The 19,236-nt window shown below is 39.2% G+C and overlaps 1 protein-coding gene across 1 annotated transcript; it reads left to right on the top strand.

Annotated features, from left to right (window-relative positions):
* Positions 1-3,677: 3,677 nt before the first annotated feature.
* Positions 3,678-6,513, top strand: NPS (neuropeptide S). The gene is made up of 2 exons (XM_054033692.1): positions 3,678-3,821; positions 6,270-6,513. Exons 1-2 carry the CDS (start codon positions 3,678-3,680, stop codon positions 6,444-6,446), a joined length of 321 nt encoding a protein of 106 aa, XP_053889667.1. The 3' UTR covers positions 6,447-6,513.
* The last annotated feature ends 12,723 nt before the right edge of the window (positions 6,514-19,236 follow it).

The following is a 19,236-nucleotide window of genomic DNA, read 5'->3' as shown; positions in this document are numbered from 1 at the left end:
GGAGTCTGAACATAGTATGGTCCTACATCTGGGAAAGCTTTTGGATGTGTGGGGCATACAGGTGGGAGTGCTGGATCCTGGTCAGGCAGTAGGATGACCAGATGTCTTGATTTTATAGGGTCAGTCCCGATTTTTGGGTCTTTTTCTCACATAGGCACCTATTACCCCCCACCTCCTGTCCCGATTTTTGACACTTGCTATCTGGTCAGCCTATCAGGTAGGAAAGAAGTTACCCAGGGACTAAGATTGCCAACTTTGGCTGGATAAATTCTTGGAGGTTTCATCACATGACATTAGCTTTAATTAAAGATTAATCTTTAATTCCTGGAGACTCCAGGACAACCCTGGAAGGTTCGCAACCCTACAGACTGATATATTTACAAATGAGGGAACTGTGTCACAGAGAAGTTGAGTGATTTGCCCAAAGTCACATGGGGTGTCTGTGGCCGAGCTCTGCATTGAACCCTGATGTCCTGAACCTTAATCACAAGACCATCCATCTCTCCACACAATAGGTTGTGAAGGTTAATGTACATTGAAATTGGGCTAACGAGTGTGGATAAGATGAAAACTGATACTACTTTTCACTCAAGCAGAACCAAACTCAAACTTATTTTGACTGTAACAGAACCATCCAGATAATCTGATTATCTCTTGGAGTTGGACATGCTGTACCTGTTGGGACTTGATGTTCAATTAAAATGAAAGGCTTTTCTCCATGAATAAGACAGTAAGTGCTGAATATGTAAACAGTCAAATGCTCGCTTAATAATCTTTATAACTGAGGGAATTGCTACTGTCTTTAAATCAGGATAATTTCATTTTATATTTCTATCACCCCTTTGGTCCTGAAGGATTCCCAAGTACTTTACAAAGCAGGAAGTTATGTTAGTTATGAGTTTTGTGACCAGCAATTACAAACATATCTCTTTAGACCACTGGATTGCAGCAAGCCTTGACATAGAGAACAGCAGCCGGGTGGGTAATTAGGTGCATGGCAATGAAGGGAGGGAAAATTTTCAACCAACGACATTGGACAAACTCCTACTTTTATGAAAAATGCTCAGGACGTTTAATACCATTGCAAATTTTCAGACTTTGTCTCAAAGGGCCAGTGCGGTAAACTTCATGACATTGCACGTATCTAGCTCCGAAGGATGTAGGGTTGGATCAATCTCACCATAATTCCTAACTGCTCATTTGCCCCAAAACCTCTCCCTAGGGTCTCATTCGGTCACCCTCTCCAATCACTTTTTCAGTGTGTGAGGAGACATAAAAGGGAACCATGCCGCATTTTGGGCCGCAGTGTCATTGGTGCCCACATGACAAAAATCGAGTGAATATCTAAGGGGGAAAATCTTTAAATGTATCACTCAAATAAAAAAAATTGAATTCACTTTGTCAGCTTTTACCCATCTTTTGTTTTCTTTCTCAGAATATTCCAGTGACATACGCATGTTTGAAGTGAATTTTAGGAATATGCAAAGCAATCACATTTTACCTTTGTAAACATGAATATTTGCGCCGGAAACCTGACTTTAGGGATTATTCTAACCCAATCAGGGAGACAAAATAACACCATTGTCCAGATTTTTAAAAGCATTTAAGCATCTGAAGATGCAGCTAGGGATCTTACTGGGATTTTTCATAAGTGCCTAGGCAATTAACTCCACTGGCTAACCAGGTGACATTGGGCAAGTCACTTCACTACTTTGTGCCTCAGTTTCCCGAACTGTAAAATGGGAAAATGACACTTATCTTCTTTGTAAATTGCTTTAAGAGCTATTATTACAATTGTCAGCTGAATTGTTCCCTGTGAATTATTCATTCTCTTCTACACCTCTGCATGCACAGAGAAAGACAAATTGGATTAAATTTTATTTGGACAAAATAGAGGAGTTACTGGTGAGTAAAGAGAGACCTGTGGTTTAGCAGAGATTTTATCTGCTGCTTCTTTTGAAATACTGTGCTCAGCTTTCAAGGATGTTTGCAAATTATGTATCCTTGTCTACTCCTGGATTCCCATGTAGCAATGGTGGCCAAGTGTCCTTTCTCACATTTATGACTCACCGTTAAGACTGATGGCATCTATTCATGTTTTTTCCTCTATTCCCTTTGAATCACTCAGAGAATCTAGCTTATTTTTTTTTCCGTTGTTGTTGTGCACTAGGTAAACCAAATATAGGGTACTCAATTGTGCCAGCATAAGTTTTGAGGGAGAAGTTTTCTTTATACACATAAGTTTTTCTTTTACCTAAAAATATTGTTTATAATGAATAATGCAGGGAATAAATACAGATTTTAATTACAGAAAACAAAAGCTCTCAAACTAGAAACCCAAAAGATCCAGAGGCGTCTGTGAATTCTCAGACTTCACAAGGTTCAAGCCTCCCTAATAAATATTGTGCCAACTAAAATATTTAGAACAAAATAGTGATGCGCTAAGTTTCAGAAACCATGTTCTAGTAATGCTAGATAAAGGTTTGATAGATAGATTAAAGTTAATAGGAACTTCCCATCAATAAACAAACAATAACATCAGCAGATACTGCATGCACAGGCCTAGAGATTAATTTAATGAATGAAGCTGGGGTTGAGTAAGATAGTGTCTGCAAGAGAAGTCCAGATGATGACTCCAAGAAGTCCTAATAAAGACTAAATTAAATGTTATACTGACACAGACACTAGCATCCCTCTGCACATCAGTTATGTGCACTTAGATTAGGCTCATGGTTTCTGAATGTGAATCTAGTTCCACTTAGACCTTGTCAAACTGAACAATCAAGCCATTTTAGCAGGAATTGTATTAAATGCAAGTTTGAACATCATTAAAAACTCAGTGCAGATGAGGCCTAAACAATATTCACAGTAAAGTCTACAAAATGGTGGGGCTTCCATGGTGCAATGTGTGGGTTTTCTAAAAGGACCAGATCATGCATGTGAGTAGGGCATTGGCCCCATTAGCTTGCTCTAGCTGTAAGAAAGTCCGTTCATTTCAAGAGTCTTATAAATATTGTCTATCCCCTTAGTCTAGTAATAAACAACAAATAGTGGAATGTACCATATAAAACAAATATACAATTCATGACAGAAGATAAACAGATTTTTGCTGAGATAAAAAAGTCCTTGGAAATATTTATTGTTTTTGATCCCAATGAATTATAATCTGCTTTGAGGAACTGGCAGCTGAATATACATTTTGACTACTTTTTGTACGCTACTAGATGTGCATGACACTGTAGAGGGTTAATATAGCATACAGTAATTGACGAAACTCTTGTTAAAATAAATTTTTGGAAATCTTGAGACCTTTTACCATTTGTCCATGATAATATGGGCTGGATGTAAGCTCACTTGAAGGACATTTTAATGGCAACACGTTTAATGAAGTCAATTGGTAGTTTTATAATGGCAGCAGAGTGTGTTCTTGCCATTTTCCCATTTAAAAAGAATAAAAGGCCAACCAAGGACCAGTCAGTCAAACTGAAATAGGATTTGATGACATTTTCACTCCTGAACTCTTGGTATAAAATGGTCATCTAAGAAAGAACTGATCGGAAATGCGAGAAATTTGGCACTAAAACTGCATAATTGCATGTAAGTGCTGAAAGAAAAAAATGATCAGGTAAAGATATTGCATTTTATATTATATCTTTGGAAAGTTTGTATTGGTGTATATGTATGTATATATTAAGTTTTCCTTTAAAAAAATTAAACTAATTCGCGTTTTTCCTTTCAGTCTGTTCAGATTAAACTTCATTTTAATTATTTGGATCTCAACAATGCACCTGTGGGGGTGTTACCCAACTGTCCCTTCTACGGTAAGCTAATCTTTGAACATCATCTACTTCATTTATTTTAAATAGACATTTTAGTTAAATTTAGTTGGATTATTTTTAAATACTATTTGATCAAACTTGTTTTTATGTTAAAGGTGTAGAATAAATATTACTATCAAATGTTCCTTGTTATGAAGAATTAGTTGCTAGCAAGGTAGACAGGATTCTCTCTAAAAGAATCTATTAGGCATGAAGTGTTTATGCTTTTGTGCATGGGATGCAGCGTATGCATTGGTTTCAGCCCTGGGACTGAGAATGGGAAGCATTGAGCTCTGACACTGACTTCCTCTATTTCATCTCCCTATATTAGCTTCCCCATCTGTAAAATAGAAATAACAACACATATTTACTTCATACTGTTATTAGTTACTATTTGTAAAGTTCTGTAACTGTTAGGCATTCTTAATAGGTTTGTATGCCGAAGGATAACTCCTAAGCAATATTGTAGTTGTCTTATTAAAAAGAACCAATGGGGAAAAAACATCAGCCTATAGAATGAATAGTAATATTTTCTCCATATTATGTATCTATGTATTTTAATAAAGTTCTCTAAAGTAGAAGTAAACAGGATATTTTAAAGGTAGTGCATACCAATATTTGATGTCTGGGATGGGGGAAATTACTATAGTAGAATATCAAACTTTATATAAAGTGCCCCATGAAAGATTATGCAAACATGTTCTGAATTAGATGTCTTGCTCCAAATAGTAATTAAGTAGTTCAATGTTCAATTTCCATGTTAGAATATAGTTTTATTTAAAGTATTTTGCTGTATTTATTTTTAACTAGAATATTATTTCTTGGGATCTTAGTTGGGATTCCTTTTTTTTTCCCTTTCAGGCATGTATTTTATATCACCAGATTTTCATTAATTAAATCTATCTCCATTACAAATAGTATCTACTTGTGTCTGTTTTCTTTTTATGTTGATGTGAAGTTTGAATTAATCTTCATCAATCAGTCTTCTGATTTTTATGTGTATGTTTTATTTGCGTAACTGTTTAATCCTGTTTCATCTTTGATTATATATTGTTTAGACCTATTTTGAGCTATTTGACTAGCCATATTTCATTTCAGCTCTCTTTATGGCAATGATATAGTATGTCAAATGCTTTTTTATTGTTTAATATATGCCCAATGCCTTTCACTTTCAAATAAGATTAACAGAATGATGACCTTGTTATCCATGAGTTCAAATTCTTGTATGGGTTGCGGTGGTGTCTCTAGAATCTCGAGATGGAATTTGCTTGCTTTATGCTTCTTGAAGAATTTTTTTTTTTATAAAAATGGATAATTTCCATTTGTCAGAAAACCATAAGCAGAGAGATTGTGTAATGCAGTGGATGGGGTGTGTTACTGGGAATTTGCCTCAGACTCACTGGGTGACCTTAGGCAAATCATAATAATACCCATCTTTTGTTAAGTGTTTAGAGATCTATTAATGAGAATATTATTAAGTATTAGATGGTATTATTATAAACAATTATCAGATCAATACTAATATTCCATGGGAGTTTTGCCATTGACTTCAGTGGAGCCAGATTTTCACCTCATGGCTTTATATTTAGTGACTTCTCAAACATTAATGAAACATCTGAAGATATGTACACATAGACATATACAGTATGTATATTGTACTATAGATACCCCCTATTGACTGCTAGTGTAATAGGATGAAAGGCTTTATGTAACTACTATATGAGAGGATAGAAAATATAGCTAATTATGGCTCCCTCAGTATGTATTTTATACATTTTTATAATTGTAAGATACAGTAAAAGCTCTGAGTGTATATGTGTGAGAGAAAGAAAGGGGAGGAGGGGGAGAGAAAGATACCAGACTACTTAAATGCAAATAATTAAAAATATTTTTGTCAGTATTAAGAAACATAATCAGGACTGTAACTGTAATAGTGAAAGAGAAACCCCCAAAGCTGCTGTGCATTACTGATGTTTCCATTTCTGGTGATATCTGTCTTTTAAACTAAATAGATTTCATGTAAATGGTAGTGAAATTGCTGTTACATTATTAATAGAAAAATCTTATTTTATAATGGCAAATGTGTACTGTACTCTAGAGAAAAGTGACTGTCACCTGCCACAACAGACAACATCATTAGTACTGCATTGAAAATAACATGTTTCGGATCATAAATATAACTATAGAAATATCAGAATTTTATACAGGTAAAATACCACTTGCATTTTCAGAAAAGCTATAAAAACATCCAATTTGGATACTTTTAATCCAAAACAAATAATAGTTAATCCTTGCCATTTTAACTGTAAATGATTTTTTTGTCTTTCGGCTTTGCTATTTACAGTGGGCAAGTCCCAGCAAATGTGCAAATCCATAATTATGGCTTTTCTGATCTGTGATATATATTTTTTTAATCTTCTGAGCAATAATCCTTTTTATTTGAATTGCCAGCTGTCCAGGAAATCTGATTACTGTCTCATCCTGCTGAATAGCTGCTTAGCCAAGCTGGACGGGAGTGAAGAATTGACTTTTCTAAAACCTTTCCTGGAGAAGTCTTTCATTAAAAGGTCCTTTCGCAATGGAGTTGGATCAGGAATTAAAAAAACTTCCTTTCAAAGAGCAAAGTAATAAATAACTGCTCAAGAAAGTATCCTCAACTTTAGCATCTAACATTTAACTGTGAGCTTAAAATAATTTGCAATGCATTTCTGTGATAAAACCAAAAGAGACAAATGTATCAGCATGTTCATAATGTAAACAGATGTTTATTTCAAATAGTGCAAGCCAAGTGAAGCAGATTAAATTGTTCAGTACAGGCATTGTTTTCAAAGTTACAATATCATAAAGTTTTGTATTGATACAAATGTGTTTTCAGCTGGTTAATTCCCCGTTTGTAAGACTACAGATTTAATCAGATTGCTCTTGATTAACACAAAAATAGTTCTGTGCTTTGAAAGCATGCACACATGCAACCGATCTTGAGGATGGCAGCATTATATCCTACATATGCTCATCTTTGGTCTAAAAGATATCCTTATGGTTAATGCAGGGCATAGCTTCACTTTATTAGCCTGATTATCATTTACATGAAGACCACTTTACACCACTCTGGTAATATAAAGAGGGTCTTAAAATGTAATTTAAGACATCTTTACACTGCTCTAGAGGTGTAAAGGGCCATTTGTGAAAAAGAATCAGGCCCTATGTTTACACTCTAATTTATTTTTAATATAGTTATCTAAAATGACTTCAGCAGGAAGTAATCTCTTGAGATGGCATTTCATTTTCAGGAGTGTCCTGGGAAATCATTCAAAGTCACTGTAGCAGTGCATGTCCCTTTGCTTCAATTAATCAATTAATGTAGGCAACAAACATCTGATGATATCTGCCAAATGTAGGTCTTGCCTATTTTCTGCTGTTATGGTTGTGCTCTAATGAACAGTGGTCCATTTTTGTTTTTTCTTTGCTGTAAAGTTAGATGTTTGTTCTCAAAATATTGTAGATTTTGTCAGCTGGAAAGGTCATCTGCAGAGTTACATTATTTGTGTGAATTTTACCTTGTGGCCATTTCCTTCAAAAAGTGATGTAACAAACTCTGAATGTTGGCTTAAAAATGTAGCAATGTGTATTTGTTCAGATGCATTTTGAATTCCAAAAAATCTATTAATAAATCAATGTATGGATCATTTCACATATCTCATTTCTAACATTATGAAGAATGAAATGGTGTTATTAGACTGGGAACAGTGTTTATTTGTCTGAACTGTCACAAAAGGAACATTGTCATTAATCATTGTTTTCGTGTTAAGAAAATATTGGATACAAGTGCTCAGCTCAGCGGTGCTCATTGCCTACTGGTTGCAGCTGAGTGGGTGGGGTGGGGGTGGAGGGGAGTTCAAAGTAACTGGTTGCTGCTCCCTGATTCTGGGGACAATTCCATATTGATTCTAGTGTATTTCAGAACAACTATGGGACTTCTCTAAAGCATGTCTGGAGATCTCTCCAGAGGCCATTAGGGGTATAGCTACACAGCAAAGAAAAACCTGCAGCTGGCCCATGCCAACTAGGCTCAAAGGGCTCTGGCTGTAGGGTTATTTCATTGCTGGGTAGACATCTAGGCTCGGGCTGGAGCCTGGGCTCTAGGATCCTGCAAGGTCGGAGGGTCCCAGAGCTTGGGCTCCAGCTTGAACCCAGAAGTCTACACAGAAATGAAACAGCCCCGCAACCCCCAAGCTCTGCAAGCCCAGTCAGTTGGCATGGGCCAGCTGCAGGTATTTCTTTACTGTGTAGACCTACCCCTGATACATGCACAGATTTTTTAAGGTGTTGCCCTATTCAGCATTATAAGTAGGGTTGGCAGAATTTGATTTTAATCAGAGGGTTTTTTTCTTCAATTTTTATTGCTTTAAATGTTCACAGTTGTGAGAAATTAAGGGGATGGGTTAGATAATTATTTAATGTCAGTAAACATTGAGATTTATAAAGTTAAAGCTTTATAACCATTAAAACACAAATTATCAACATGTCAAAATATGCAAAGCAAATATCCTTAAACCATAGTAAGTTCTCAAGCAGCATTTTTCTTACTTTGCCTACCTGTACATTTCAATTATTATCATTAGAAATATTTTTTCATTGGGTTATGTGTGTATGGGTGAAATTGAAGTTTACCAACATTTAACATAAAAATCTAGTCTGTCCAAGCCTAATCACAAAATCTAAGTGCCTTAGATAGCTACATTCCACTTTCAAAAGTCACTTAATCACTTAGGATCTTATGTCTCATTGAAAGTCAATGAGACTTAGACGCCAAAGTGCCTAAATCACTTTTAAGTGACATTCTGCCCAGTATTCACCTAAATGACAATATAAAGCCTGAGTGATATAAAGCCTGAAAAATGCCCGGTATCCAACTAAATTACACAAGTGGCTCTGCCATCTGTTGTCTGATCTTGCATTCACTGCACACTCAAATCTCTCATTGCTGATGCTGTCTTTTATAGGAATGCTAAAATCCTTTCTATGCTTTAAAGGTAGATTTTTTTTGAAGGAACATAGAGTAACCATAGTGACCTCTGTCAGAAAATAAGGATGTCAGACTGTGGTGATGATATTGCTAAGCACGTTAATGTTTGCTCCATTTGCCTATACAGTCATAGTCCACTTGATAAAGAGATTTCTTATCCTGAAAATATGATATATAGGGCTACGTTTTCAATGCACAAATACCAATATTGAAGGATGCAGAAATTTTGGCCTATAGCATCATTAAACTATCAAAAGAAATTACATTGCCATCAATACTTTTTCATTATTCTGTAACAAAACATTTCATTCACTTGCACTGTTGATTAGTTATTCTTGCAAACATGAGAGAGAGAGAAAGAGAGGTGTGATTTAGGGATTGGAGCACAATAGAGGGAGCCAGGAATGCCTGAGATCAATCCCAGCTATTAACAGTGACTCTTTCTGTAGCCTCAGATAAGTCCCTTCACTTCTTCTCAGTTTCCCCATCTGTAAAATAAGTAATTACGTTTATCCAGCTATCTCAAATCTGCAGTCAGGATTAATTGATTTTTACAGTACATTGAAGACGAAAAGTGATTCATAGGTGCTAAGCAAGAGAAGGGATAGTCTTCTTCTAAGATAAAGCACTGGACTGGGATTCAGAGGATGTGAGTTCTAGTTCCAACTCTGCTACAGACATCTAGTGTCACCTTGGGCAAACAATATCACTGATTTTTGTTGTGTGCCTGTTTACACACCTGTAAAATGGGTACAATAATATTGACCTACATCCTTGGGTGTGGGGGAAGATAAATTTATTAAGACATTCAGACCCTATGGTGATGGATCTTAAAAGCCTTTAAATAAATATTATTATTCTTTTCTCTTTACTGGATGTTATAATCCACTCTTTTAAAAAGACACTCAAATTTACTCTTTTTAAATACTGTATGCAGAATCTCTGGCCTATGAGGGTATTTAATTTATTTTGCTCCAAAATTTTTGGACAGATAAACAGCTGTATTTTAAAAGTCTTGTAAATCTCAACTTGCAAATGAAATATGGCCTGTGGAAGCACTCCTCGGGTGTAATTATTATTATTACTGTTGAACATTTATATTGCAGTAGTACTTTAAGACCACAACTACATTTGGGCCCATTATGCTAGGAGCTGTATAAACAGCAAGGAAATGGTGGTGCTGACCCCAAAGAGCTAGTAAATTTCATAAGCTAGATTTGCAAACAAAAACCCACTAATAGTAATAATAATAAAAACATGTAGAATCACGAATTATATATAAGTGCCTATGAGCCACAGCACATAAGAGGAATGTACAAAATTTGTCCAGTAACAGATATTACCTTACCCACCTCGTCTCTCAAAGTAACTCAAGAATTCTGGACTAATATGTGGTTTCTCAGGCTACTATGATACATGGGAGCCAGTCTGTGCATTCACGGGGGGCTGTTATGCGGACACTGCATCAACATCGTGGTACATCAAAGATTTCATCATGGCTTCCCTAACTACTGCAGGCCTGGGCTACTGCCATGTACGAGACTTCCCCAGCAGGACAAGAAAAACTATTCTGGGGTATGCCGTGAAGATAAGATCACCTCTTAAGACTCACCTCCTGTGTGAGTCTGGAGCCCCATGAAGGAGAATCTCAGCCTTTCTAATTCTTTTTCTTGAGAAGTTAGCCAGGAAAACGTATATTGACATAAGCCGATATAACAGATCACTACGTTTGAAAGGAACAAGCAGCTGGGTACCATTTATATAGCAGGAGGCTTGCGGGTGACAGGGGCACAAAGAGATTCCCCTTTCCCTTGCCTCCAGACACACATTCTTTGAATGCAGAAGGAGTCGGTTAGATTTTCAGTGTATCCCAAAGACTCTTCCCACTAACTGCCCCCAAAATGTGTAAGTTGGCCTCGTGCACAATCATGTGGTCATGGTGGACAGGGAAAGGCTGTGTTTGTGAGACGTGTTTCAAAGGTGTGTCCAAAAATACTACCAACAGCCCTGCTTGGTACTGTTTTCAGTCATCTTTGAGGATGGCACTGAGGTGGCTGCTGCTCACTCAGGCCTCTGCTGACCTGTAGGTAGCATCTGCTATTGCTTCAGCCACAGCTGAAGACACAAGGAAAACTGCATAGTCACCAATGCTGCTAGGTGTACATGAATGTAGGAAGGACTGAAGGAAACACACCATGTAGTCCCTGAATTCCACTCTCTGGTTGCTCCAACATCATATGAGAAGGCATTGGAGAGGAGACAAGGCTAAGATACTGCAGCCTACCACAGCTTGTCTCTCCCCCAGCTGAGGCCTACCTGCTGAACCCCAGCCCAGGGTTTAAAGTACTGGCATCATAGTATCCCTGTACCCTCCATCCACTATGCCCAGGTGAGACCTTTCCCTTAGCTCACTAGCTAGAAAAGACCGTAGGAGAAGATCTATCCACCTCAAGAACCAAAGGAAGCCCATTTTCCAACCTGCCTATGCTAGAGGTTCATGCTACGTATGTGACCAGCCACCACATAGCCAGAGGCCACAGGATGACTCAGCTTCCACCATCACTGCCAGAAGAGGCTAAAGGTTGCCCACCAGCCTGCCACCATTGCTGCTATGAGGAATAGCTGCAAGGTAGATAACTAGGGAAGCTTCCAGGAGGTGGTGGGTTGGGGAAAGCATGGTGGAATTTGGGGTGGAGATGAAAGGATTAATGAAATAGGCAGGATAAGTGTAAGAAATTAAGCGAGGGAATAAATAAATTGAATTGATGGGTATATGGAGGAAGGAGGGAAGAGACTGGAATTGATGAATTTTTCTAATAAATGGGCGTGAAGTGTCTGAGATTTATGGGTTTTTTTTCAGAGAGTGAGGGTAAAGTCTGAAACTCATAGACTGTGAGCTGGGGTAAGGCCACCTGGCCATGGCCTGCCCACTTTCAAAGAGGAATATGGAAAACAGGATTGTTACTTGGCTGTGTTTTGACCAGTCTGGCCAGTTTTCTACTCTGGTCAGTTGCTGATCAAGTGTGTTGTTTGTCAGGGGGTTTGCTGCACACACATGCAGCCTCTTGTGCTGCAATCTTGTAACTAGCAACCACACACACTGTGGCCAGGAGCATGCTGCAGCCAGCACCTGGGTCCTGCTCTGCTTGCACAGTGTGCTGCATCCTCACCTGCTGACAGCTGAAACTGCGGCAGCTCTGCTCAGTGCTGCAGACTGGCTGGGAAGAGGGACAGAGTAAGGTAAGGAGTGGGGGTGGGCAAGGCAGGAGCTTCCGAGAGAGGACAGTAGGGCTGAGGCTCCTGGGAGGGGATGGGTGTAGGAGCTCATGGGCCAGGGGACTAGTAGGGGGACACCTGAGAAGGGAAGAGGAGGCTCAGGCACAGTGTGGGGGGGAATCTATGCCCCCCCCCACACATACTTTAAATGATGCTCTGCACACTCTGCTGGGACTGATGGGTTTTATGGCAGACGGAGCAGAAGAGTATGGGATTGATGTTTTTTCTTAGGGATGGGGTGGAAGAGTTTGGAATTGACAGCTATTAATATGGAATGGAAGGTGAAAGACTGTTTTACCTATGGAATGTCACACAAATCACTCTCTCAGGAAAACGGCTGCTCAAAAATTTTCTGTCCAAGCTGCTTTTCAACAGAAATTTTTTGTGAGGTGTTTGCTCTTCATGAAAAATTTCAACTTTTAGTCATCACTAGAAAACCAAAAATGTTCAGTTTAGAAATAGCACTGCTGTGTTTCATGTGAACTGTAGCGTGGGTGCCTGGTGTCTCCATTCTCTTCTATACGCTGGGTTCCCCAGCAGGACACTCTCTCCCTGGATGCACTGCAGTCAGACTACTCCCAGGATGCACTGTGATGACTCAGCAAAGCAGGAGACTGGTGCATCATGCAGGATGTAATCTGACCTGAGAACGCAGCCCACAAAGAAGAATGGGAAGATGAGGCAGACATTTTCAATGGGGAAAAAGCCGCACTTTCCAACCAGCTTTACTGAGGAAAAATATTTTTGAGGAAGCTTTTTGGTAAAATTTTGACTACCCATCAGTGTAATAATCTCTTTGCAAAGAACTATGCATATTATTAAATGTTGTCTGGTGTTACAACGTCCCCTAATAAAGATATCTAAGCGGAGCAATGCCATAGTACAAGGTGGCTGATGTTCAGTACTAGCTTTATATGAAAAGAATAAATCCAATAAAACATAAACAAGTGAAATCTGCCAGATGCCAGTTGGTGGAATTAATATTTTTTTCACACTTTATTGACATAAAGGCAATTAGATAACCTGATGTAATGGCACATTATTTACCTGCAAGATTGAAAATTAGTTATTGTAATGACATACAGATATGGAGTTTTATGATTACCAAGCATACATTAAAGACATGAGTTTTTTCCTGTTTAGGCCTCCTAATTTGCTGCTATTTGCAGGTGCTCCCTCAGGGCCTTGGGGCAACCCTACAAGTAGCCCCTTACCTCAGTTTCCCTCTTAGGTCCCCACTAATTCTAGGCCATTTTTTCCTTTAGTCTATTAACATACACCTCTACCCCGATATAAAGCTGTCCTCGGGAGCCAAAAAATCTTACGGCGTTATAGGAGAAACCGCGTTATATCAAACTTGCTTTGATCCGCTGTAGCGTGCAGTCCCCCCTCCCCCCGGGAGGCCGCGTTATATCTGAATTCATGTTATATCGGATCACGTTATATCGGGGTAGAAGTGTAGTTTATTAACAAAAAATAGTGCAGTCAATAATAAAAGTCCAAATCATCCCCAGTGCATGTGGTCCTTAAAACCCAGTTTCGTTCTCACCATATCTGGAGTCTTCTGCCACACCTCTGTACCTCTGCCAGGACAGCAACCCCAGCCCTTCCGGCTGGGGTGCAACCCCACTCTTTCAAGTGGGAACTCTTGTAGCCTCTTTGCTGGGAGCATTCTTGCCAGGAGAGCATCCCTCCCTCCCCATAGCCCTCTCACAGTTCCTCAGGGTACAACTCTCTAGCAAGGGTATATAAGCTCCTCTGCTTCTCTTCCTTCCTTCAGCCATCTCTGGCCCTTAGTGCTGGTGCGCCAGCTTACAGCCAGCAGCCATCTCTTTCTGTGGCTGCTCTTCCTGCCTTCAGTCCTACGGCCCTGTTTCTCTGGCTTGGGGATGCCAGCCAGCAAACCCTTCTTGCTGCTCTCCTCCCTTCAACCTTCTCCCAGGAGCCACTTTCTGCCTCTAGCAGTTCTCATTTCCTGCTTTCTCCTGAGTGACTCAGTCTGCTCTGACTTTCCCAGGCACTAGACCTTTTATAGCCCCCAAGTGCTGCCCACCCCCTTTATTCGACCTACTAGGAGCACCTAGACTGGAACAGGAGAGCTGAGCCCAGTTTCATTTAATGGGCCAGCTACCCTGTTACATGCATATAGATGGTTAATTTAGTACAATAAAATACTCTAAGCATAATAAGGAAAAATATCTTGCAACATTTAGCTCTAAATATCATTTTGACCTCAGGAAAGAACAAGACAGATGTGAGAGAGTATATTAGTTGTTGTCATTACCATAATAAAATAAAGATAAAAATCATAGTGCAGAAAGAAGCCAACACAACTATTAAGAGTCTGAATTATGAAGTAAATCGAAATTTAACTTACTGTGGGTTCTAACACTTAAATGATTCATTGTGAAAAACATTTCTAATAGAAGTGTTTATCTGATGCGTCATTGATGAGTTGTGTAATTATTTAAACATTTAAATAGTGTTGGGAAAGAAAAAAGTTTCAAAGGTACACTTTTTATAGATCTGACAAAATACTTAACTATATTTAGAGTTTATGTCTAATACATTACAGGTTAGGCATTGCATTTTTTTCTAAAACAGGAGAGGTTTTTGTCCTATTATAAGATGGTGTGTTTAAATGAGGATGAATAAACTGAGAATATATTTTGCTGACAGAGAAAATATAATATACTGAACAAATTAAAATTCTGCTATCTAGTATTTGCTGTCTTATAACACTGGGGTGCCTGTGACCCAAGGACCCCTGGGTGCCAACTGGCAGAGGGCTCAGGGTGTGTACAAGGTTTACAGGGATCCCCTTAAATGCATGCTTAAGTCTGATTGACTTCAGTAGCCCCTAAGCATGTGCTTAAGTGCAATCCTGAATAGAAATGCTTTTCTGAATCAGGGTTTTCATAATCCGTTGATGCACTTGATTGCTTGAAGGTTCACTTTCAATGCACCAATAGCCTATAATGTAAACCCTGGAGTGGCTTATTTCTATGTTGGTTTATATGATCCAATAATGTACACTCATCTTTGAGTTTATGAAATTCTTAAATGTGTCAATGTATATATAAAATAAGGGGAAAATAGTAGCAATTATGGCACCTTTGCCAAGTGTGGATAAATGTATGGGCACATCATCAATGTAATTGGGTCCAATCCCAAATCATCAAGTATTCCCAGTATGTGAAGCTTTGTAGGGATGTGTCCTACATTTCTGAACACAAATAAATGTCCTCTGCCTGAAATAATTTTTCTGTAGGCTAGAGGCCATGATGAAATAGTCACCCCACTAGAACTGGCTGCTCTGTGAGGATCTCTCTGGTTAAGCCTGCTTTCCAGCTCCCCAGCGTTATGACAAGTGATGTATTTCATTATGCTGTTTTTTTTATGTTTTAGTTTTAGCCAGGTCTGCAAATTATTCCCTTCTGCTGGCAACGTGAAGCTTGTTAACTTCCTGGATCACAGGAGCAGCGCAGTCACAAGCATATTTTTTATTGCTCAGTGATGCCTAGCAAAGTGTACCCTGTGAAATGCCACTTCCATTTCATGTTTCACAGTTGTAAATTCATTTTCACATTCAAAATATGGTAAAATTATTGTTGTGCTAGACACCATGGCATGTCAGTTAGGGTGTTAAGTCATTCACACAATTAGGCAGCAATTGGAACTGGCTGGAATTCAGTACAACATAAAGAACCAACATGTCAATCAAAGAGACAAGTTATCAATTGCTTATTATCGACTGGACTTCATCTCTTGGCATCAAAAGAGGTGCCAACTGTTGGCTATCGCAATATGTTATGGCCAATGTCTGCAGAACAATATTGGATTGTGACTGCCTCCCTTAAGATGTACAGCAGAATTACAGGTGTTCTAGTTTTATCAAAGAATCACAGAAATGTAGGGCTCAAAGGGACCTCAAGAAGTCATCTACTCCATACCCCTGCACCGAAGCAGGACCAAGTAAACCTAGACCATCCATCCCAGATAGTTGTCTATCTTGTGCTTCAAAATTTCCAATAATAGGGATTCCAACCTCCCTTGAAGTTTGTTTGAGAGCTTAGCTACCTTTATAGTTAGGTTAGTTATTAGGGGAAAAAATCTAACTCTCTCTTGCTGCAGATTAAGCCCATTGCCTCTTATCCTACCTCCAGTGAACATGGAGAACAGAAAATCACCATCCTCTTTATAAGAGGCCTTAACATATTTGAAGACTATCAGGTCCCCCTCAGGGTTTTTTTTTCAAGACTAAATACGTCCAGTTTTTTTAACCTTTCCTCATAGGTCTGTTTATCATTTTTGTTGCTCTCCTCTGGACTATCTCTAATTTGTCCACATCTATCCTGAAGTGTGACACCCAGAACTGGACAAAGTACTCCATCTGAGGCTTCATCAGTGTTGAGCAAAGTGGGACAATTACTTCCTGTGTCTTATATACGACATTTCTGTTAATACACCCAAGAAAGATAGTAGCCTTTTTTTATAACTGCATGACATTGTTGACTCTCATTAAGTTATGATCCACTATAACCCCCAGATCCCTTTTAGCAGTACTAACACCTAGCCAGTTATTCTCCATTTTGTATTTGTGCTATTGATTTTTCCTTCCTAAGTGAAATACTTTGCACTTGTCTTTATTAAATTTCATCTCATTGATTTCAGACCAGTTCGCCAATCTATCAAGGTAATTTTGAATTCTAATCCTGTCCTCTAAAGTGCTTGCAACCCTACCCAGTTTGGTGTCATCTTCAAATTTTATAAGCATACTCTCTTCTCCATTATCTAAGTCATTAATTAAAAATATTGAATAGTACCAGACCCGGGACTGAAGCTTGTGGGACCCCACTAGATGCGCCCTCCCAGTCTCACAGTGAAATATTAGTAACTACTCTTTGTGTAACCAATTGTGCACTCACCTTATAGTAATTTCATCTAGACCACATTTCCATAGTTTGTTTTTGAGAATGTCATGTGGGACTGTGTCAAAAAAACTTAGTAAAATGAAGATATATCACATCTACTGCTTCATCACATCCATTAGGCCAGCAATCCCATTAAAGAAGGAAATTAGGTTGGTCTGGCATGATTTTTTCTTGACAAAGCCATGCTGGCTATTCCTTATAACCCTGTTATCCTCTAGATGCTTACAAATTGTTTGTTCAATCATTTGTTCCAGTATCTTTCCAAATATTGAAGTTAGACTTACTGGTCTATAATTTCCTGGTTCCTCTTTGTTCACCTTTTGAAGATAGGTACTATTTTAGCTCTTCTCCAGTCCTCTGGAACCTCACCTGTCCTCCATGAGTCCTCAAAGATAATTGCTAACAGTTTTGATATTGCTGCAGCTAGATACGTAAGTACCCTATGGTGAATTTCATCATGTCCTGACAACTTGAATACGTCTAACTTATCGAAATATTCTTTAACCTGTTCTTTCCCTATTTTGGCTTGCATCCCTTCCCTCTTTCTGTTAACATTAATTGTGTTGGTAGTATTAATTGGGCATCATTAGCCTTTTTAGTGGAGACTGAAGGAAAGTAGGCATTAAACATTGGAGTCTTCTTGATGTTATACATTCTTAGCTCTCTTTCCCCACTAAGTAGAGGACCTACACTTTCCTTCATTTTTTGCTTGCTCCTATTGTATTTAGGTAACTTCTTCTTATTGCCTTCTTATTTTCCCGGACATGTCTGGCTTTTTGGTTCTCAAATCCCCGTCCGGGGGGAATTGCCAAAAAGCCGAACATGTCTGGGAAAATGCCGGTATCCCTGCCCCAGTCCCCTGCTTACCTGAGCGGCTCTGGCAGGCTGCAAGCTGCAGGAGGATTCCCCGCTGCGGTGGCAGCTGCTGCTGCTCCCTCCAGACACCTCAGCTCTGTGCAGCTGAAGAGCCGAGCTGCCCGAGCGCTACCGGCTTCACGGTTTGCCGGGCAGCCCCCAGACCTCCAGACCCTGCACCCCCGGCCAGGTGCTTCCCCTCCCGGGCTCCCCCGGCTGCGCTGGGGAAGCGCTCGGCCGGGGGCGCAGTGGGTCTGGAGGTCTGGGGGTGCCCGGCAGTAGTGCTCGGGCAGCTGTTTCGTGTGGCTGGGAGGGAAGAGGGGGAATGCGGGGTGCTCAGGGCAGGGGGCGGAGTTGGGGCGGGGCAGGGCTGGGGCAGGGCCAGGGCCCCATGGAGTGTCCTCCTTTTTAAAACCTTAAATATGGTAATCCTACTTTTATGTACCTTGCTAGTTGTAACTGATTTTATATCTTAGCCTTTCTGATTTTTGTCCCTTCATGCTTGGTGCTATTCTTTGGTATTCCTTCTTAGCAATTCATCCATGTTTCCACATTTTGTAAGGTTCCTTTTTGATTTTAAGGTAATTAAAGCACTCCGAATGCAGCTGTATTGGCCTCTTACTACTATTCTTCCTATCTTTCCTTTGCATCAGGATAGTTTGCAGTTATGCCTTTAGTATTGTCTCCGTGAGAAACAGACAACCCTCCTGAACTTTTTTTATCCCTTAGATATTTTCTCATAGGACCTTACCTACAAGTTTTCTGAGTTTGTTCAAGTCTGATTTTTCAAAGTCCTTTGTCTTTATTCTGCTGTGCTCATTTTTTCCTTTCCTTAGAATAATTAAATCTATCATTTCATGATCACTTTCACCCAAATTGCCTTATACCTTCAGATTCCCAAGTTCCAACCAATTCCTCCCTGTTGGTCAGAATCAAGTCTAAAATGGCTGTCCCCATGGTTACTTTCTCCATTTTCTGAAACAAAAATATGTTCCCAATATATTCCAAGAACTAACTGGAAATTCTATATTTTGGCATATTATTTTTCCAACAGATGTTTGGGTAGTTAAAGTCCCCCATTACTATTAGATCTTGTGTTTTGGATATTTCCATTATTTGTTCTAGCAATGCCTCATCCACTTCCTTTTCCTGATTTGATGGTCTATAGTAGATCCCCTATTGTAATGGCACCCCTATTTTTCCTCTTTTGTCTTTACCTAGAAACTTTTAACTGTTTCTCACCTCCTTCTGGACCTCAGAACAAGTATATATATTCTTGATGTGTCATGTAACACCTCCTCCCTTTTTTCCTTTTTTTCTAGTTCAA

Source organism: Malaclemys terrapin, chromosome 7, assembly GCF_027887155.1.
Source record: "Malaclemys terrapin pileata isolate rMalTer1 chromosome 7, rMalTer1.hap1, whole genome shotgun sequence".
Taxonomy (NCBI): domain Eukaryota; kingdom Metazoa; phylum Chordata; order Testudines; family Emydidae; genus Malaclemys; species Malaclemys terrapin.
The sequence above is the reverse complement of the archived record's forward strand: the minus strand, read 5'-3'. Positions and strand labels throughout refer to the sequence as shown.